At 40.1% G+C, this 23,204-nt stretch overlaps 2 protein-coding genes across 2 annotated transcripts; both read right to left on the minus strand.

The window, feature by feature from the left end:
• Positions 1-833: 833 nt before the first annotated feature.
• ap1s1 (adaptor related protein complex 1 subunit sigma 1) lies at positions 834-9,984 on the minus strand. Its single transcript, XM_080052257.1, has 5 exons — positions 9,824-9,984; positions 8,641-8,819; positions 4,311-4,419; positions 4,056-4,193; positions 834-3,449 (listed from the first exon to the last, which is right to left on the minus strand). The coding sequence occupies exons 1-5, from the start codon at positions 9,824-9,826 to the stop codon at positions 3,402-3,404; spliced, it is 477 nt and encodes a 158-aa protein (XP_079908383.1). The 5' UTR covers positions 9,827-9,984; the 3' UTR covers positions 834-3,401.
• A 1,177-nt stretch (positions 9,985-11,161) lies between these two features.
• serpine1 (serpin peptidase inhibitor, clade E (nexin, plasminogen activator inhibitor type 1), member 1) lies at positions 11,162-16,179 on the minus strand. The gene is made up of 9 exons (XM_080052255.1): positions 16,114-16,179; positions 14,124-14,362; positions 13,465-13,689; positions 12,908-13,102; positions 12,610-12,808; positions 12,365-12,465; positions 12,133-12,219; positions 11,799-11,882; positions 11,162-11,690 (listed from the first exon to the last, which is right to left on the minus strand). Exons 2-9 carry the CDS (start codon positions 14,359-14,361, stop codon positions 11,650-11,652), a joined length of 1,170 nt encoding a protein of 389 aa, XP_079908381.1. The 5' UTR covers position 14,362; positions 16,114-16,179; the 3' UTR covers positions 11,162-11,649.
• Positions 16,180-23,204: the final 7,025 nt, after the last annotated feature.

A 23,204-nucleotide genomic window follows, 5' to 3' on the forward strand; every position in this document is an offset into this window, starting at 1 on the left:
TGTGTGTGTGCGCTCGTGGGTGTGTGCTCATGTACAGGTACTGTATGTGCATGTGTGTGTGGGTGGGTGTGTGTTGCTGTGTGTGTGTGTGTGTGGGTGCGTGTGTGTGTGTGTTTGTTGTGTGTGTGGGTCTGTGTGTGTGTGCTGGTGAAGTGTGTGTGTGTGTGTGTGTGTGTATGTGGATGTCGTTAGAAGAAGGGGGGCGGGTATTTCATCTGTTAGAAGCAGTATAGTGTGACATTTTGCCCCATTGTGTGCTGCGGGGTCATTTTGACCCCAGAGGACAACAGGTGTTATTAAATAAAAAAAAAATAAAAAAACACTTCAAATTTATATGAATCATCAAAAGCATATTGAACAACCCCTATAATTTTCAGACCATTTGGTGAATGAAAAACATATTTTCACGCAAAAAGAAATGTCTTGTGGGGTCAAATTGACCCCAGTACAATAGGAGGGTAAGAGACTGTGTCATCTGGCCCCATTTTGGATAACAGACGTTTATGAAAGCACTGCCACAAATACCCAATACTGACACAATGTCAACTGTAATGTCAAGTCAAAAAGATTATGGAGATATAGCCCATCTCTATTCAACTATCTATTTAAAATTCTTACTGCATGGTCACTTAGTAAAACATGGTCAGTTAAGATTTATAAATAATATTATTCCAGACACATGTGAATAAATATATCTATATATTTTTTTAAATTGCTAGTCAAGCAAACATATCTATCACAGCTTTCTATGAACTAAACATGTAAAACATAAGAGGAACACACCATTACACACAGTGACGGACCAAATACCAGGAGATGTTATAGTTCACAAATTCACTCTTTATTATTGTATGTCTGCATGTGCTCGTTAAAAGGTCATTTCACATAACATCACTCCAGCGTTCTTATTTTTGTAGCTCAGCAAGACCAACATGGTCTTTTACTGGTCAAACTATGTAGCTGGTCATGTCACATCAGTTCCAGGAGTTAGACTGTCCCATTTAACTTTAATTCATATTAGATCAATAGATTCAGTTTATTGACCTATTAGTTCCAGAACAGGATGACATTCAGTATTTTCTGATCAAGTACATGATCAAACCTTTACATTGTTTAGTAGATTACAATTGTCTTTTCAATTTGAGTTTCATTACCTTTAGCATTTACAAATGTGAAAAAGCTGATTGATACCAAAGGACTTTGATTAAATGGAAGGCTCAATGTTGGATTCAGATTGGATAAAATACAAACTCTAAACCTATTGCTTAAAATAAACTTAATAAAGAAGTGAGTGCATTTGTTAGGGCACACACACACACGCACAAACGCATGCCCGAAACCTTGCCCTCTGAATGACACTGACTTGTCTGATAACAAGCTAATCTGAACTGAGTTAAGTTGTTCTTAATGAAATCTATTTTGAGTATCTTATCTTATGACAGACATTTGAGTTTGGAAGAAAAAAGCAAAGATGGAGCAACACTCTTACATTCCTAAACGATTCCTTTAAAAACAAGTCACGGGCTTATTAGTGTTTAAGAAATGCACTTGTTAAATGAAATGACCAGTGCCTAAGATGGCATCAAAGTCATATTATGAATATAAGCGACAGCCGCATATTCAAATATAAAAGCTAAAACATATAGCATTAGTACCAGTTTGTAGTACCAGCAGAGCAATGTCAAATTCCTACTAAGACACTGCCCTGCTCACTTTCATCCCATTTCAGTGTGAGCTCCCTGCAATGTGGAGGAAAACCAAGTCGGATGTGATTTTCAGTTGCAATTTGTAGTATTGCAAAGCGAATGGTTCATGTATAATGGATATGGTTCATTATTCAGTATTCACCCTAGGCTGGCCATGTGAGGACAATCACTGCTACCGGAATGAATTCTGAGCAATAGAACTTTGCCTTTCTGAGGACATTCCATAGAAACTCTTCCTACATTAAAGTGTCATTCAAGTAGTTATAGCACACTGACAGAGATGCCTGTTACCCCAGGGTTAGCTAGTACAAAGAAAATATAAAAGATAAAAATAAACAAATAAAAGATTTCATACAAACTCTGTCTGATGTCATAGTTAAGGCCCTCATTCTTATTGGTTAAGACAATGTTTTACTTAGATACAATACCGTAATGCATGAGGAAATGCAAGCCATCCCAGCCACCGTATTATTACAATCACAATTGGACTTGAAATTTAGTTGAATATTACAGTTATTATGACCAAACCGTTCCGCTTTAAATATCCACTTCAAATGTGTATAAGAGAACGCAGTGGTTCTGGGATCATGCAATTTTACAACATGACTGTAACATAGATTTCAGTTGCGCTCAAACCAGCAGATGATCATATAATGTTAATATGGGATTCTGTTTGGTTAACCTGTGCAAACATTCTTATTATAACTTAAGTGTGTCCTGATATTAATAACACATTCCAGTGGAGATATAGTACATTCTTTTTGGGGTTTTTCACATTTGTAACAAGAGGAATAATTGCAAAACGCTCTGAAAACAGGATTGTATAAACACAGGTTTTTACTTTCAAAAAGGTCAGGTGATATTTTGGGACCAAATTTATATTGCAGATCAAACCAAACTATGATTGTATCCCACTAACAAGTGCTGTGCGTGTATCCGAATAATTATATATATTTATATCTGCTTCCATTGAGCCCCATTGTTGGCCAAAATGACTAAAAGAACATCAGTGAGACAAGTTCCTTCATGAACATACACAGACTTTGCTTCAATTTGACCAATGACGAATTTCAATTAATCTGCTGCTGGAAATAGACCATGAGCAATACACTATTTCCTCCTGTTTGAGTACGTATTTTTTGGGGATGAATAATAATTAAATAACTGAGCTATTATTCAGAAGGTACGTATCTGTGGGTATTCGTTTTTAAAAAGAGCAGGGATATAGGTTGGAGCTGAAAGCAAGGCTGAAAAAAAAAAAGAAAAATATAGAGTAAAATCGCACCCATCCTTTTTAGAGACCCAAATGCCTGAAACATACAGTGCCTGACAAACCTTTATGACAAGGTGTGAGCCATGTTCAACTACTAGCGTCAGTCATGTGGCTTGTTGCATCACTATGACTCCAATGTCAGCATACACACGGTTCTTCTATTGACTCTCTGAGAAGCAAAGATGGACTCCCCTCTCAACCCTTTAAAAGTCTGATCCTCCCCTCGCAGCCACACACACACACACACAGCCTGTCAATGCATAGACAACTTCAATTGCCGACCAAGTTTTTCTTCCCATCAGTCGTCAGAGCCACAGATACATAGAACCAACGCTGTCAGTTGTAGCATGTTCTGTCCCACCCCTGTTCACCTTCCAGCCCGCTGCTTTAGTATCTAGAGTCTGTCAGAACAAGGCTGTGTGCTACGCCAGGCCCATCTCCTCCAACACACTCCTGGGAGACTCGTCCTCCTGCAAAGGGGAAACAAGAGGGATATTTAAAAAAAATAAAAATAAATAAATAAATAAAAGAAACCCTCAGGGGTAGACCAATCAGCACAGTCAGACCTTTGTCATCACGTGTGTGTGTGTGTGCTCATGATACATGAACTTTTGACTTTTGTTTATAATTGTCCCATCTATTCTTTGCCTTTATTCATAGAGAAGGGGTTTAGCACACTTCAATATTCTTTCTAAGGAATGAGCACCTGCAAGAACAGTTAGGCTTCCACCATAGAATACACTCTGGTGGAAGCATAACTGTGTCCACTTTTGTTGCATTTGGCTAAACTTGTATGTTTAACTGATAGCTTCATTCCTTTAATCTTTTTAGGGTGAGCTCTTACCACCAGTCAAGGGGAAGCATATTATGTAAAATAGCCTCCTGGTTAAATCAGGCACATTTGAAAAAATGAAAATGTAATGCAAAAAATGAACACAGCTTAAAATGAATTCATAACAACGTTGGACAATATAGCCCCAAAGAAAAGCATGATTTTGGAGGTATGGGAGTTTTGGGGGGGGTTTGAGACGCCCTCCTTGGTAAAGTTCGTAAGCAAAACACCAAGTGCGGGTTACCTCCTGCAGTAGGTCAGCTTGTTCGATAGCTTTTAGGACGCTCTTCTTAGATGTATCCTGGATGTCTCCTCCCATCAGAAACTCATCTAGGATGAAGTAGGCCTTCTCAAAGTTAAAGATAATGTCCAGCTCACACACCTGCACAAAGTGAACACACATCAATGCTTCCAACAGCTAAGAAGAGGTTAGCCACTTAAACCCTGTAGTAACACTAGTTTAGCTGTGTGGAGTCAACCACAGAGATCTATGACTTACACTGCCAAAGTATTTGTCCAGCAGCTCTACGAAGCGGTGGATGACTTCCAGTGTGATCAACTCATTGTCCTGCTCTTCTATTGCACAACAGAAATACAGGCTGGCGTACCTGAAACACACACACACACACACACACACACACAAGTAGAGGTGACATGAAAGTAACAACTAGGGGAGAACGGGGTAATATGTTACACGGGTAGGTTGTCACAATCGTTATATCTCGGAACCAGAAGGTGCTGTCTGTTAAATTTTGGTATGTAAATATCCACAACTGGGATCAGAGGTCACCTACATAGTCTTCCTTGGAGTTAGACTGCTGAATTTGAGGTGAGAGGACGGTTAGTGTTTTTCATGTCAAATTGAAAATATTTAGCTCCTCAGTATTTTTCTTCTAGGCTTTTACACAATGGGTTTATAACAAAACACGTGTTACCCTAAAAAAGTGTGAAGGGTAAGCTATAGTTTGGATTGTTTTTAGCAAGCTAATTAGATGTCAGATGGTTGTTGGCCGTGAAGCTAGCAAGAAATTCCAGTTGGGGTTGGTCGTCACATTTTTTGGGGGGTTGGTTGTCACATGTTATCCAAAGGGTGCAGCCAGGAAAGGAACCCAAAAACAAAAGAATGTCAAGCTGTATCCTCACTGACACCCCAGAGAAGGAGAGAATAGAGCAGGAAAGGCAGCTTGCATGCAAAAGAGAAAAAGGGCAACAAAGTCAAAACGACCCAGTGCATCTCAAACTAGACCAGTTGCCAAGGCTACTGCACCCCACTGCACTCCACCCCAGCTGGGGAAGAAGAAACAGAAGAGAAAGAGACAGGAGGAGGAATCTTCATCAGCTGAAGAGGATCATTTGTGTTTGGTTTGTATGGAAACGTTCTCCAGCACCCGTTCAGGGGAGGTAAGGGAGAAGTTTTGTATGTGCAACCAGTGGGCACACAATCTCTGCTTAGTTAGTGAGCAGACCCTACATTTGCCATCACTGTAACTCAGATAGTGAATGTGTGTATCCTAGTTGAGTAGGCTATTATTGTTAGACCTATTTGTGTTGTTCTTTATGTTGTTACATACAGTAGGTTGGTCTTAATATGGATTTCCTTTTTGTTTATTCCTTGCTCATTTTGTGTTAAGATGCATAAAGTTATGTATGCCTATTTTTCAACTTGACAATGAAATTAAACTTTCAAATTTAGTTCTGCTTTCTTGCCTTCTTTTTAAGATTTTTCTTAAAAACAACCCCATAGTGTGTGACAACCGACCCCTTGATGGGGTTGGTTGTCACAATGTGTTAGAGTGTCTTTGATGGTAAATTTCTTCTTTATTACATTAAGTTAGAAAAAGTGAGGGGTTCACATTTCAAGCCAACACCTTAAGCTTCAATTTAATGTAGGAATGACTATTGAAAGATGTTTAGGTGATGAGCAATTCTCACTAGAGTAAAAAGTGTGCCTACTTACCCCGGTCTCCCCTACTGTGTCTACAGCTGCACGGTGCCATTTACATTGGTGGAACTCTTTATCAGGAGCATTTACCTCCCAACTAACAATTACTATGTTAAATAGATTGCATCACCAACGCATCGAGCCTGTCTTTGAAACTATGTATACATAGTACAGTGTGTGTTCTTCAGAAAGTGCAGAATGTACAGTACACATACGTTTGTGGTTACTAAAGCTTCTAAAGGAGCACTCAACAACATACTGCAGATCAACTTAATTTAGTATGGCACAAATGAACAGGTACATTTATTAACTGGCATACACCTACCTAAATGTATATTAGTGCCTTGGCCACAGAATGATGATGAATACAAAACACGCTTGTTGGAAATGCTTGTTGTCAATATTGCTAATTTCATTAAATATGTCTTCATAATTTGCTACCTGTCTGTACTGTGTGTGCACCAGGGATGGAAATTAACTTTTTTGCCTACCAGCCACTGTGGCTGGTAGATTTAAAAATCTACCAGCCACTCATCTTTTTTACCAGCCACTTTTTATACGCAATATCTTTTTTAATATATGCGTTAATGTTAAACAATACAATAGTAAGAATAGCTAATGAAAGTGTTTTTCATACAAATGTTTTCCATCAGAAGTCATTTGTACTGTAAGTAGGTGCTACCAAGGAACTGAGTTGCAAATTAAATGGTACACTCTTACTATATATGATACACAATACACGTCATCTTTATTTCAAAACATTGTATAATTGAACTCCATATATACTCTGGGTTCAATGCAACTTTTTTTCCCAACTGGCCCGCTTGGCCAATAGATCCGAGTTTTACTGGCCCCTTGTATATTTTCACTGGCCCTGCAGACACCTTTTTTTCATCATTTAGTCAATAATTATAATACAGTATTGAAGTTACCTTTAGATTTCTTTTTTCTTTTTAGTTAATGATATGAAATGTTGATATTGTTTATCACTTTCTCCATATGCATTAGGGATGTGAATGTGTCGACACATTGACCGGTTTTCCACTTGCGCTCAAGTCGAATTTAAAAATAGAAATCTGAAAATCAGGGAGTTATGCCGTTTTATTAATGGGAGATGTCACCGTGTCACGTCTGGTCGTGAGCGCGCTGCAGGAGCGTCACTTCTGCAAGGTGCGTGCATGAAGTAATCAGCTACACATAAGAGTCCGGTGTGGGACCATTTTTTCACTGTTGATAAAAAACAGTGCAGTGCAAAAGATGCAGCATAATATTAAACGCTCGTCTGAGACTATGACGTTAAATCATCTAGAAACACACGATGCCTTCGTCCGAGCAAAGCAGCGTTTCACCGTGAGATCATTAGTGAGTGCGCGAGCCACCGCACGGGGAAGAACTCTGTGGTTGAGGCTCAAATTATAACCGGGGATATTCTCCCCGTTAGCGATACCGATGGGAAAGGCTTCCCTGTTTGTATGCGATCTGATTGTATGTCTCGAGCCTTAAATACAAAGCCATGTCGGCAAACTGACTGCGCGACTCAAGGGACTGTATGTGAGCCGAATCCCTCCGTTAGTTTCTGTTTCAGTCGACACAATTAAAATCACCTCTAAGCACGGACAGCGTTTAAATAAAGCATCTCATTTGTATTACCATTAGGGCTTTGATGCAAATACTGTAACAACGGCGGCAGCTCTGCTGCTTAAAGGAAAAGCGCAGTTTTCACTTTATTTTCAGCACCTCAACCTCTGCTGTGGGAAGAAAAAAAGGGGGCAAAGTAAGTCGATTGATTTGTCGACTTATGCCTCCACATGTTAACTCGCAGATAGTATTTCCTAGCGGAGCGGATCGCGCCGTAGTTCAGTTCGACTAGAAAGGCAAAAAGAAACTGTTGAACTGTGTAGCGCCCTGTCATCATGTTCATGACGAATGTATTAAATATGCAAATTAGATCGGACCTGACTGGAAAGTATTACCCGACACAGTGGCGGGTGAAGTGACACAATTTACACGCCAGCACGCAAATCTACCCGCATTTGGCGTGTGGCGGGTGTTAATTTCCATCCCTGGTGTGCACTGAGAAAAAAAGACCAGTGTTAATGTACAGCCTAGGCTAGGTAAATGTGTATGTTGCTAGCTACGATTGGGCCCCCTTTGTTTACACACCCTTTGTTTACATACCAGTTTACAGAGCTTGGGGCTAGAGTCATGTAGTGTGAACTAACTGTGGTCGCTACTTGGAACAGCAATCTGGATGCTAATAGAATGGCTAGCAGCTCCATTTATAATTTACTTGTTGGCTTTTGGACTATTGGTGCACTTTAACGCAACGTGTCGTGTGGTTCTCTTCCCCTCTGCTTGGTCTCTCTGACTTGAGTGTGTGCAGAGGTGTGTGTGTGTGTGTGTGTGTGTCAGGGCGGAGCAACGCCCTTTGCTTAATGGGACAGGGGAAATAATGTAAATTCACAAAGCAATGCAGTAGACCCTGAAACCTGTACTTAAATTAGATAAATAAGATGCGATTAGTCTATTTAATAAAGGAGCATTTTGTCGTATTGAATAAAAAATATATCCAAAATGCCTGCTTGCAAAAAAAGGGTTTGTTATAGATGACAGAGCTTCTATTATAAGTGCAGTGTTTCTTTTTTTCCATTATCTTCAATCTCCTAAATCTCTCTGCCCACACACAAGCAAAGGTTTATCTTTATAAATAACAATTAATTAACCCTAACCCTCTAACCCTAACCCAAACACACTCTTGGATGTTGTGCTCGTTGTCTAATACTTACACTCAGCCAATGAGTGCAATGGTGCTAAAAGTGAACCATGTTAAATAAGGTTTGCCCATCAGAAATGGGAGCAACATTACGACAGTTGATCAGATGTGTACCTTTTATAGACAATCTTGAGGTCCCTCCATTCTAGGAAGCTGCACATCTTTGGTTTGCGTGCGAGTACTATCTGCATCAGGTCCCTCACCATCTTCTTCTTGTCGCGCTCAGCCGTAGCTGTGTACCACTTCTGAAGCCGCAGCTTGCCCTGTCTACTGAACAGCAGCATGAAACGCATCTACACACACACACACACACACACACACACACACACACACACACACACACACACAAACACACAGAGGGAAAATTATTAATAACTATATACAATATATTCCAACTATAATTGGAGTCAGTATTATAGGGCCGAGAAGGAAAACAATGGCTACAACTGATGGTAATGCCATTTAATTTTTTAGATGTAAGTTCATGGCTTGGCAGTGGGAAGTTAACAAATCACACTTACTCTTTAGACATATCTATTTGTTTAGTGTTAAGAAAACTTGTTTATAGTAAATCATTGACCAAAGTTCATGTTCACCAGTCTGCCTTACTGTTTTGAATTGCTGTGGAAATAAAGCAATAAGATACCTTGCATGGCCAAAGGTGTGCAGACAGACAAACATTCCAGCCATATTTAAAGGTTGATCCATCGATCCAGTCTATGAGTTGATCATGTGATTTGAACACCATTGGAATTAATTCTATAACAGCCTCCACTATTGTGATTTTAGGCTTTTATCTATTTTGCTGGAGTCCTGTATTTGTGGTAGGAAAGAGGATTCTACCGGGCATAGTTACTAAATGTAGCGTGTAAGATAGTCAAAGAAAGTGAAGTTCTAAATTAGTTTTAACCTCAACTTTTTGTACATTCAAATCTACTTATGAATGCATGAGTGAGCAATTAAGCAGTAGGTTGTTCATACTGGAAGCTAACTGTCACCTCCAGTGTTGACACTGACTAAAACCTGGAGAAAGCTCTGCAATTATGAAGCCTAATTATCATTGTGTTATAATATTTTTCAACATTAGCTCCTGAATGTCATGGAGTTAGCCTACAGCTAACATGACCCTAGCCTTGCTGTTTGACAGACAAACGGTTTGTTAGCTCAAGGCTAGCCTGACAGACGCCAGGTGAAGGTACCGCAGGTGGACACTTCCTGAAACCGTACACCTTTGCTAGCATTACATTAGCAACTGTCTCCTGTCTTTTTTTTAAGCGGAAGAGACGCAGTAACTTACCATGTAGGGGCTTGGTTTAAGCTACCGCGACGATACAAACGCACTCTGCGTCTTCACTGCCAGGACCAAAGCACACGAATACAACGAAACTAACGTTAACAGTTCATGTCTTTTTCGGATACTCTGCCCCTAAAACTAAACTGAAGCCATTCCCTGCTCCTCCACCGAGCAGTTCCGCCTCTGCTGAGCATGCGCAGTGCTATGGTAAGTGTCTGTCCCTGAGTGTCGCTTCTCAGGTAACACCTGAGGGCTTCTTGTCGATTAGTTGAACTGTAACGGTATCATTGTAAATGGCAAACATATGATGAGGTGCTTAACGTATTCATTGGATTTCCACAACTTGATGTGAGGTGTGAGCTGGTATTTCATCCATTCATTTCAAAGATAGGCTATTTGTAAACCTGTCTCTGAATTTGGGCTTCATTCAATAGGCCTACATAAACCCATTGAAATGGATTCAACTCGTGATGATGCTACATCTCCCAAAAAGTGCATTAGGGTTAGATATATAGATATAGCCTAGTTATAAAGAGTTTTGAACATGTAGGCCTAAATATAGGCCTACGACTATATTCCCACTAATGTCTATGTGAAAAATTATCGAATGAGTAACCCCTTGTGACTAATGACTAAAAATAGTATGATACAGAAATGGCTGTATCTCAAACTACAAGGTTATATAGGCCTACAATGTTTGGTAGCCTGCCATTGGATTTAGGACATGTTTAGTAGACCAGATAGTAGATATTTAACAATTTATAATAAATTAATTCGTTTTTTAAACGTAATTGTCTCTCAATTTTTTAAAGACTTTCTATACCTTGATTAACTTTTTTTGTGTTTGTTTTTTGTGCCCACATGTCTTGTCACATGTTTTGCCACCTTTTGGCAAGTAAAACAAATCAAATATTGGTTTTATCTAAATATAATTGATATCATAAACCTAAAGAAAGTGAAATTAAAAATGAAAAAAGCATTTGTTTTTTTAAACTGCTGGATGACATGGTGTCTTAACTTTACTGAAACGTTTACCCTCAGTAGGCCTACATTTGACCTGGAGGACACATTTGAGTGGGGTTTTAAGATGATATAATATTGTTTGTAAAAAATATATATATATATATATTTCGCTCAATTGGTATACTGACATTATATTTAACCAGGCAAGTGTGTGTAAAGCATGGTCAGATTGACAGTTAATTGAAGTTGTTTTAAATGAGGGAAGTCATGCCTTTGATCAGATTGAACACAAGAGGTCAGTGTTGGCCTTCCACACATCTAAACCATAGATAGACAGTATATAAAAGATCTCAACACAGGAATCACAGCGACTGCAGCTTTGTAAAAACATAGCATTTTAATAAATATAAATACTGATACAAACGTTACAATAAGGCAATAACAAAAATATACATAATACTTAACATTGTAAAAAATAGATCGAAAAATACATATTTGTTGGTACTCTGTTGTATCATCTCTTTGTGAAGTGCATCGGTGCTTGCTGTGTCAGGCAATAGTAAACAGCGTCTTGAGTTAACTTAACCTTACTTTACTTAAATTGTCAACTTACAAAACATTCAGAGAAATAAATTAACAGCAAACATATAAACTCTTTCAAAGAATATCTCTTCAATCATGATGTGTGTCATGGTAAATTTGTGCCAGTCTCTGTATTTGGCACACTATAAACAAATTAGTGTGTAGACTCGAAAGGAGTGCATAAAAAAACCCAGTGTGGTCTGGTATGGTCATCATTGTATGATTGAGTGTCAGTAGTCAGACACAGTGGAATGAAGGCATGGGTCTTTAGAGTAGGCGAGTTGTTATTGAGGTTGGTTGAACTGACCCGAGAACAGAACAGCACCTGAAAAAATAAATACAAATCTTTTAGACACACGTCAAACACTGTACCTAGGACTGCTCAGCTGAATTACATTGTACGGGTGAGATTTTAAATGCGAGTGTGTGTTACCTGTTGGTTTGTGCTGGATGAGGAAGAGGAAGGGTCTGTCCAGAGTGATCTCCTCAACCGCCATACGAGAAAACATGATGGCAGCTAACAGGGGAAAAAAATGAAACAGGATTAGTGTGTGTAGCAGTTGTAGCTGGAATTATTGGATTTAACACAATATATATTTACAATATGTGCCATAGGGTCTTTAAACTGATAGGGCCCTTTATAAAATAGGACCACAAATGAGATATCACTGTTGCCTTCAAATCCTTAAATAGGATAAGGGAACTCTTACAGCCAAGAGTCTCATGATGAGTTTGTGTGTTTGAGATTGCTTATTGAGCCCATGTACCTGTGGCTGCTGCTCCCTTGGTTCCTCGCTCATCCACCTCCAGCTTCACCCTCTGCAGAACCTTGGACACACACAGCCTCTCGTCAGCTGCAGGGCACAAACACACACAGATTAGTTTATTGTGAGTAATTATTCCCATCCTTTGCTCATGTACTTTCAGCTTTTACCCCCCCCCCCCCCCCCCCCCAGGGAGTAGCTAAGTAACTGGTCTTCCAATAGGAGGTGAACTTACTGGTAATGCGTGTGAAATCAGCAGTCGCGAGGTTGAACATTTCCCCCAGGCCCATGTTAACCAGAGTAGGCTTCAAATTCACCTCAGAGTTCAGAGTAAACCTGTAAAAACCACACACAAATCTTTAAATGTCATCCTGGATGCTGAAGGTTGGTAGCCACATTGGAATCAATATGACGCAACCAACCCAAAAACAACACCCGTCTTTGAGAAAGTATTTTCTAAACCATTTCAGACTCACTAACCTGGGCATGGCCAGCTGCCTCTTGGCAATCCTCAGCTCCGATCGCCACTGCTTAATCCTCTTGCTGCTCAAATCTGCACTGAGCGCGCTCAGTTGAATTTCGGGCTCAAAGGGTGACACCAGGAGCATGCTCAATGAGTCGCCCTCGTAAGGCACCTCGATGACATCATAGTCCACCCCTTCAGCAGTCACAAACTCACCTGTCGAATAAGGAGAATGAGATAAATGCATTTTCAAGTAAAACATTTTGATAAATCGGTGCAGTTTAGGGGCGTGTGTGTTACGTGTGTCAAACCTACCATAGTTGAAGCGGTTGGTGAGTCTCATCATGTGTACGGGCACACTGCTACCGTTGGCACAGTGGAACATCCTCTCCTGGGTCAGTTTGGGGTCAAAGGGAACCTTCCAGAGGCCCTCGAAGTGCAACGCATTGAGGAGGACCAGGCGGGTCTCGTCAGTCAGGGACCCAGCGGCCAAGAACTCAGGGATGGCTTCTACCAGGGGAAAATACAAGAGGTCACACATGAGTCAGCAGATGGAGGCAGAGAAAGCAGGCCACTTACAACCAGGTTCATTGGTGTACTTTAAGTTGGGGACACATCTTAAAAGTATAATTTTTTAACAATGTTCTGAAAAATGAAGAGTGCACAAGGAAATGTAAAAGATGACCAGTAAAAGACACACTTACAGGTGTTGATGTGATGTTGACGGTTATGTTTATTAAAAAAAAAAAAAAAAAAAAAAAAAAAAGACCTAATCACTATTCAAAACTATACGACGCCCACCATGACACATTTATTGTGGTGGCAGAAGAGTACTTCCTTCTTCAACAGCATTGTGTCAGTGTGAATAGTACCTGCGGTGTGGTCCGAGACCCATGCGTTGATGATTTTGACGGCCTGGTCTGGCTTGGTGAAGTCCACCTGGTGTGGGTGTGTCTGGAAGGCCTTCTCCAGGGCCCTGCGGTAACCCTTCTCCAGGCTCATCTTCCTCTCCACCATGACACCACTGGCTGTCTCCACCCCCTCCTCACTGGACAGGTCCCTCTGCAGGAGACGCTGCTGTCTAGACATGCCGCGCTCTGCAGAAGAGGTTACACCAATAAGTTAACACACCAATATACAGTACCTTCTCCATCCAGGCAAAATACAGGCTGGAAATATTGTATAAGCTGTCTTCTAGTAACTGGTCTAGAATTATGTTTGTTATTTATTTATTCTGTTCTAATTTGAATTTGTGAATGTCTGTTAAAGGTGAAGTCAGCCATTCTAGAGAAAGCTTGTTGTCAAAATCACCAAATGTGTCCTCACGATTCACTACCTTAATGTACTGTGTGTGTTCGCTGAATACAAAATCCAGTGTTTATGCACATCCTAGGCTCTGTAAACACAGAGATACATTGTGTGTGTGTGTGTGTGTGCAGAGGATTATACTGTTATTAGTTGGTGCATCAACACCCTTTCCTTACAGACTCCTCAAATCATCCTCAGTTGTGATCTATGCGTTTACACTCACTTTGCAGAGTAAAGCCCATGGCGGTAGTTAAGGCCTTGCGGGTGTTTCCAGCAGCACCCAGCTGAGCCATGGCCAGCACAGAGGCCACTCCGTACGGGGACATGGCCACGTTCTGGTTGACGGAGCTCTGGACCAGCTGGGAGAAAACCTTCAGGCCAAAGTCTGTCTGGTTGTCCTGCAGAGACGCCAGCCCCACTCTGCTCACAGTCAGCAACAGGAAAGTGTACACGCAAAGCATCCTGGGAAAAAAAATATAGGTGTGAGTTTGAGGAGAGAAAATTATGTTTGATGTCAAAATTAAGAAACTGTCCATTTTCAAAGGGAAGTGATGCATTACTGTGTGTGTGTGTGTGTGTGTGTGTGTGTGTGTGTGTCTTATTTAAATGTGCCTGTGTTTGCATTGGCTTGTTAAACGGTCAAATCTATATCTGTTTCCACTGCAGACAACAGTATGTGTGTATTCTATGTCCAGCAGCGTTACGGTGCGACAGCGTCACAGAGGTCAATACGACCACAGCCTCTGTTTGCATAAGCAGAACAAACATGCTTTCACCCATCCACACACACACCGCTTGATTTCACATCTATGCATTAGTCTGATTGAAGCCATTACTGGACACCGCTGAAAGGACTGAATATAACTATACTTGTGCCTTGTTTGATTTAGAGCTTTAAGTACTGGGTTTATTTGTCAATCAACAGCTAGCATTTGGAAGTGTGCATATATGTTTTATGGTTATTGATTAAGGTGAGACTGTAGGCAAATACCTTGTTATTTCAAGCACTGCTCAATTTTGATATTTGTCTACTTTTTTTTTTGTCTTCTTTCACACTAGTATAAATAAAATGTGTGTTTAGGTGTTTATTTTACTAAACCCAGTCTGTTTGTGTCTGTATACTCCTCCAATACAACCATCTTTGTCACGGCATCCTACACGATGATGCCTCCGGGGCATTAACTGTGGTGTTTTGAGATGCGCACTTCGAAACGTAGTTTTCTTGCATCCAAAAAGCATTTATTGTCGAACAAAAAGGTTTCCAAAATAACAAATAAATATAAACTAAACAAAAAAGCTTAAGTTGCTGGCGAAAACAAACATTTAACTTCAAGTGGCTTAAAGTGTGGTCAAAATTATGTTCAACCACAGTTCCTACTCATGTCGTGACTTGGCTGGACTGGACTGCCAGGCTACCATTCTCCAGTGCAATTAACAGGTGGCCCAAACCACGCCCCCTGCCATCTAATAATTCAATTACCCCAAATAAACAGTCAACAATTCATACACTAATTTAACTTAAGAATGGCTGTAAAAATCTTTAACAGCCATTATCTCAACATTAGTTTTTCTCAATACAGTGAAACAAATCTCAACTTCTAAGCACTTACATCAGCTATACTTTCCATTTTAGCACTATTCTCAAGATTAATACAGAAAGATATGTTGTAAATTGTCTGATTTATGATCCATTTAGCTCTTAAAACATGTTTAAAATGCATAAGACCTGTACACAGTATTTTAGATTTATAAAATAAATAAAAACCGTATCTAAAATCTAAGTAAAAACACTAAAAATTAAACAAATATTTGAACTCTGGCTTCATGAAACATCAAGATTTTAGTTTTTTTTAAAGAGATGCACATTTCAGCATAATTATTTAGACATTGCCAAAATTCCACATTTGTTCAAACAATTCTGAAAAAAATGTAAAAAATAGGTTTATAGTAATGCATATCTTTTTTAATTCACCTGCAGTGTCTGGATTTAACAGAAAATTACTTATAATAAAACTGTCTGGTTGCACTAGAGGTAGCATTATACTGACAGAGATTCTATCCTGATTGTTGTTCAGTTTGTATTTGAGTTATACTTAACTACTTCATATATACTGTCTATTTTATCGCACCCTGTCAGCCTCTTTTAACATTAAACTTATAATAATATAATACATTCATAAACTCTAAATGTTCAATCCAGTTAAAGCTCTTACCTTCTAGTTGAAATGTGTCGGATTTAGTATATATGTTGTTCTAGCTCCAGTCTTCTTTACTGCTTGAGTGTGAATGTCTGAATGCGTTTCTTTCCCTCTTTTTATAGTGTAGAGCTGCAGGGTCTGAGGCCACGCCCCCCACTTACTCACTCACATTAGACACAGTGATGTCATCAAAAAAGTGTCTGGACAGGCTTCCTTTTCATCAACACACACATCCACTCTCTCTCTCCCTCCCTCTCACTCACTCTGTGTCTCCCTCTCCCAAAGCATGACTGAGCATATGGAAAGTCACTTAGCGGTCTTCTTGTCTCATTCAAACACACACACGCACGCACGCAAGCAAGCAAGTAAGCACGCACACACGCAAGCACACACACACACACACACACACACACACACACACACACACACACACACACACACACACACACACACACACACACACAAAACACACAAAACACACACTTTCCAGAAACTCTGCCATCTGCAGGAAGGAGGATGTCCTACTCATGTTTCTTATTAATGATAGTCGGCTCACTATCTGTTTCCCCCCGAAAATATCTAGAAGTTCCATTTTGTCACGTACCAGAAGTATTTAGGACACAGCTCAAACTCTTCTGATTAGTAATTGATAATTGCCTAATATTCATATAACACTTTGGCATGTTTAACTATACAGTACAAGGTGCTAGCATATATGGCAAGTGATAGTAAAACAAACAATAAAAAATCTCATACTGAAAACAATATACTATGCTACCTGCACTTTGTACTGATGACAACCAGGCTGTTTGGCCCATCTAGAAAACAAAGCTGCTATGTCATGTTTTAGGAAACACACATTGTATTCATTTAAAGTAAAGAATATTATCTAGAATTGTTTTAAAACCAATCACAGCAGATCAAGTTATTATCTCACATACAGACAATCCGTAGACTCTCACTTTGAGGGGTGACACATCAAAACACCCAAATTTGGTGGCGGCTTGCAGCATTCCTTAACCCATTACTCACCAAGCATCTGGTAGACATGACCAGACAATGGAAATTCTCTGGAATGAGGCCCTCTGGCAGACTCACAACGATTTTAATTGAAACCACTTTTATCTATAAAAGAAAGGCAAAAGCCAAGGGCAATCAGGGCCTTCTGGACGTGAAATATGTTTGATGGAATATTTTTGGATATTGGGAATTGAATCTCCAATGAGCAAATCTACATTGTTATGACTGTAGAAGGGTTATGCGTGGCACAAACACATAAACAATTAAAACTGTCTGGGTGGTTCCTATTTAGCGCAATGGCAGCTCGGCTCCACCCAGAGAATGGCGCTGGGGCCATCATGACATCTACAGCTGTTCAGGAGAAATATTCTGACAAAATACTTACTGTTGATATGTAATTTTCTTTTAAAGGTGATGTCGTTAAGTGGTCTTAGGGCTTCAGTGTGCCACAGACTAAACAAATATAAAGAGACTATTATGTTGATGCATTGGGGGTCCTGTAGTAAAGAAGAGCTCGAGCCTAAATGCTGAACCTGACTCAACTTTAACCTTACTACAATATGAAGTCATCTGCCATCTCACTCCACTGGCCAATCAAATATTGATTCTGTGGCTGATTGCTTTCAGAAAAGAATGCTACCAAATGACCCTCACTGGGAGGGATACGCAGAAATACACATTTTAAAGGAACCGTGTACTGTACATTGAAAATAAAGCAAAAAAAAATTCAAAGACAGATTCAGATATGATCTCATAGCACTTAGACATTTTTGTCACAGAAAATTGGCCCGGCGGAGGAATAATTATAAAGTGAGACAAGATGTTTTAGAAACTAGACTGCCCTGATGTCATTGTCTTGTGCAATTTACTGCCCTTTATGCTAAGATATGTTTTATAGGCCCATAACACTGTTTTGTACATTGTACTTGCGTTTTTTTTCTTCCTATAACTCCCAGTGGACATGTTTGAGCCTCGTAACACTTTTAATTGTCTTGTTAAATCACATAATACAGCTACTTTATGATGTAAGTTTAAGAAGCTGCAGTTACCACTTGGAATAACTTGGAAAACGTGAGCGCATAATGCAAAACACAACAACAACATGAGCTATATGAAGATAGCTGTGAGTGATGGGCCGGTGAGCTCATGAGTTATTTGTAGAGGGTTTTGTTTCACCCCTGGGGTTACTGCTACGTCACCCTGCTGGTTGTTAAAACAGTGTGGCTAAAAATATACAGACGCATCAACCCATCTTTTTACTGTCACTTTAAGAAAAACCCCAAAACCCCCTGAGGATATGGTTAGTACATTCCACATCAGGTTAGAGATGGAAATGTAACTTCTACCACCCACTCTGTTCCCTGTGCTAGCATTGGGAACATGGGAATCCACTGTTGCCAAGACAACACCACAGTATCCCACTCAATTATATAGCCTACGTAGTCATTCCAATGAGAACTAACTTCCCACTTGCAGTTTTTTTCTGGTATGATAATCGGATTTTGTTTAAATTGTAATTTCGGACTACTTTCTAAAAAGTCATTACCTGAAGAGATTCTAATTTCTAGGTGACACGTTTATGAATGATTGATATGATAGACTAATTCTGTATAGAATCAAAATTAGTTTTATTGAGCAAGCTGTAGGCTGCTCTCAATGCGTTTACACAGAAATAGACACAACAGCCAAGGACAACAAAGCTTAACAACTAAAGGGAAAGAATAGAAAGTATGTCACAAGTAGGATGAGAAAACAGGGGAAAATATAAGTAAATGTAAAAGGCAAAAAGGACCCAAAAATGAATAATAATAGAAAAAATATGTGTTTCTAGAAGTTGTTAACAATACAAATAATGCAAAGAAAGAAATATTGAATTGAATGGATGGGTATGTACAGTATATGCATGTTTACAATTTAATATAAGATGTAGGGCCTAGTATATACAATTGTAGGCACACAATGATATATAGAAAAGAGAGAGCTGAAAACTGAACAAATACACAGAAACTGAAACATGTTTAGATAAACTAAGGCCAAGACTGCCGCCTTCTATCTACATTCAACATAAACCACAACTGACGGGAAGGTTGAGGTAGCCAGGATAGGAAAAGCTTATGCCAAACTGAACACCTGTGTGAGCAACATTTATGGGGCAAACAGGTTGACATTTGAATGCTTGAGACATTAAACTGTGGTGAAAAGGCAGAAAAGACTTATGTCAGTTGGTTAATAAAAATCTCTATTGTGTATATGTATTTTAAAAGATGCACTGCTTTTAGTGGCATTAGGTTAAACATTGGAATATTGGATTTTGACTAAAAGAGACATTAATAAATGTTAGAGCAACTACTGACACACTACAATATATACAGTAATACTAAAGTATTTCGAAATAGTTTTGCTTCCATCACTGTAAAGCCCAAGTCAGTGTGAAAGATGCTTGGTCATGTTCCTTTGCAAAGTTCTCCTTTTTGTCAGGGAGGTATTTACTCAACTCCCATGGGACTATAGAAACCCCTTGTATGTACATGGGGCAAATATTATTATGTCACGTCAGACCACAGCAATGCCTGATGGGAATTAAAACAGGAAATGAATCAAGGGGTTAGAAATAGTCACGCATCCTGACTCCCCGGCATGGAGACTGAGATTAAAGGTTATCTTATCCTTTTTTTAAGCATTGTGGTATGTTTGGGAAAAAAACATGGCAAGACTGAATAGAATAGAATAGAATTGGAATGAGGAGGTATGCACTGCAGATGCCAAGGGGGAGTTCCAGTCAAGCAGTATATACCCATGTTTTTTCTATTAAGCTGCCTGCTTTTTTTCATTCTATCATTCACTTCCTTCGGCATACTGTATGAAATGTCCAACTACTGTTTAAATTCTGATTAGGCGGATGAAGGGGTGTGCAAAAATAAGAGAGAATTTTCAAACTCAGAGGGTAAGACATCATAATGTTATATATGGACAATGATGAACAAGGTAATGCCTGTGGAACTGCTATACATTTACACAAATACAGACGGAGTGCTCATAAACAAGTTGTGACATTTCATTTTGTCCGTCTGTTTCAAAATCTCTATAGTGGGGCAACTAAAGCTATAGTGAGTAACTTCTGTAGCCCCTATGAGGAACTCTGAGTAATCACCGGTACTACACGGTATATTTGCAAATGTATTTTACATGAGGTAAGCCTTTGGTGATCGTGCATGGATTCTATACCTTCTGTTGTACATTCAAGTTTTTTCTTCGTAGTAGAATCAACTGCAACATTTCTTGGACACTTCTCAGGCTCCTGCGCCAGAGTCTGGGGGGAGAGGGGGGGGGGGGCGACACCAGTTTGCAAAAGCTGCCAAACTGAGGAATACAGAGCGACTGCTGTGGAGCTGAAAGGCTTGATCGGCACGTCCACTTGTTTGGCGATGGCTTTAATGTAACCAACATTTATTTTTATTCAAAAAAAGACGCACTATAGCTTTAAGGTGAACAAAACATCATGTTAAAAGAAACCAGTGTTGACTGCTTGTAGAACCTTTAAAATCTACCCTGTCAGGGCTCCGTCAATATTTGCAACATCAACTAGAGGAAGTTTATCTTAATGAGTAATACAGTATGTAAGGAGTGGAAGCACTCTATGAAGCAAACCTGTGTACAAAGCTTAAAATTTCCTAAGTTACATTTTCTTTTTAATTTCTCCATATTTTTTGTATATGCTGCACATATGCACAAACCCTCACTCAGAATATTGTACCACAGACACTTGAAATCTTTATATCTCCTTACTGGTTTACTTACATAACCCTTTCCATTGCTGAATCATGCTGAAGCGCTCTGGTGTGTAAAAACCACCAAGTTAAAAGGAGGAAAAGGAATATAAAACAGTTTGGCCTGTGTTTACCTGCATGTGGTCAGAGTGAGTAAGTGGGTGGGGTTATTGTGAGCCAGACCGAATGTACAGACACAAGATTGATTGACTCCATTCATGAATACACTTGCACGAAATAAAACACCTAGAGGTGCACAGTTACATAACCAGGGCCGTTACCATACAAACCCACACACTTCACATACCTGCTCTGCACCCATTTAAACAAGAATTAATCTAGATAAGCCCTGCATTGATTTCACAGATAACAACAGTACATGGACTATTGCATCTTGGCACTGCTTGCACCTGGGCTTGGATCTTGCCAGGTTCCAGCCAGTGTGTCCTTAGGTGGCCTGGTGTATTCTCAAAACAGCATTACAGACAGACATGTAGACGCATTGAAAATGATAACTTGTGTACATTAAAATATCAGTTGCCTGTTCACCAGACCAGTTTTGTGGAACTGATCAACTTTGTGTCCACTCAGTTGGCATATGAAAAAGTTACGCACCGTAGCTTTAAGGTCTGGTTAGGTTTAAGCATATTTAGATGGTCAAAGGGTTAGGGTTAAAACAAATCAGTGTTGACTTTTATAGTTGCTAGGTTTATTTGCACACCAATTGTCTGACTTCCACCTTAGCCCTTCCTCCCTACCTGCAGAGGAGAATGACTCACTGTCTCTTTTTTTTTGCGCCACCAATGAGGGCTCATGAGTCAGTGTGTGTTTGTGTGTGTGTGTCTATGGTCCCAGAAAACGTGATAACAGTGTGATGATTCCTGACAGTGTCTTGGAAAAACACAAGACTGTCTGAGGAGAAAGGACAAAACAAATATTTACATGAGTCTGAAGTCTGTTGCACTTCCCTGTACACTGGAACCATCGCAACAACACAAACCAAGTGAGGAAATACCAGAGCCTGTATGACAAAGTGAGATTAGATATTTAGCCAGATACATGTGGGCCTTAGACCACTTGTAACCAGGGTGTGTGTCAAAACTCTAACCCTGCATTTACACCAAAAGCTTCAGATACACCTGGTCACCTCAGGTCTTTGCCACCGTGCTGCCAGCCCCTCTTGCAGTAGCCGGCCGGGGGGCGGGACGATCAAGGGGTGCTGCAGACATCACGCTTGGTTGTGAGGAATAGTCTATCAAGTTTGCGGTAGAGCTATGCAGGACCAAGGATGATAAAATACATGCATATTATTAATGCAGATCAATGTGCCTATTGTAACAGCTGGACAGGGAGGACACAGGCACAGAGACAGTACCAGTTTAAGAGGGTTTATTTAGAAGGAATCTGGGGTTTTGGGCCAGGCTCTGGAGTGGGCTGACAGGCATGGGGGTCCAGGGGGAAGTGCCAAGGGGAGAATCCGGGGAGACGAGCAGAGGCAGGCAAGAGCAGGCAGGCAGGGGGGTCCAGGGAGGGAGAGCTGGCTGACGAGGGCTGGAGCTGGTAGCAGGAGTCAGGCTGAGAGACTGTGGCAAAAAGAACAGAATTAGCAACAAGCTAAATGCAGGCGGAACTACAAAAGGTCTAGGTGGCTGGAGAGTTACTGACTGGGTAACAGAGTTTACAATCTGGCAGTGTCTGGGAGGTAGGGCCGGGTATATGAAGAGCAGTTGATTGTTGATTGATGGCAGCTGTGAATGCTGGTAACTGACTCCAGCACACCTGACTCCAACCCTGCAATTACACCAGAACACAGACAAGGGTAAAGGGGGAAAAAACAACACAAGGGTTTGAGGCCCAAGCAGGATCATGACACCTATAGTCCTACTCTAAATGTCTTTCATTTAAAAAAAATAAAACTGCTGCTTTAATTTCAAAATCATGTTATGATTTATTAGATCGCCCTTTTTTAAAGATAATTTTTTAGCATTTTCAAGCTTTATTAGACAGTACAAAGTCAAAATGGGGAGACAGAGAGAGGATGACATGCAGTAAAGGTCCACAGGTCAGATTTGAACCCACGACCACTGCAACGAAGGTCGGAGCTAATATGGTATGAGCTCTATCCACTACGCCACCGGAGCACCCCAATAGATTGCCCTTTTGAGTTCCTTCTTTTAAGAAAGTTCAGTGTATACTCCAGTTTGGATCATCAAAGGTCAAAGCACGGAAGCCATCCAACAGGCAAACAAAACCCAACAAGGAGCAGGCAGCGGGGGAATCAAAAGTTCTGCAAAGATCTCAACAAGTATACGGTCAAGC

This window comes from Ammodytes marinus (assembly GCF_949987685.1).
Source record: "Ammodytes marinus genome assembly, chromosome: 23".
Taxonomy (NCBI): Eukaryota; Metazoa; Chordata; class Actinopteri; order Uranoscopiformes; family Ammodytidae; genus Ammodytes; species Ammodytes marinus.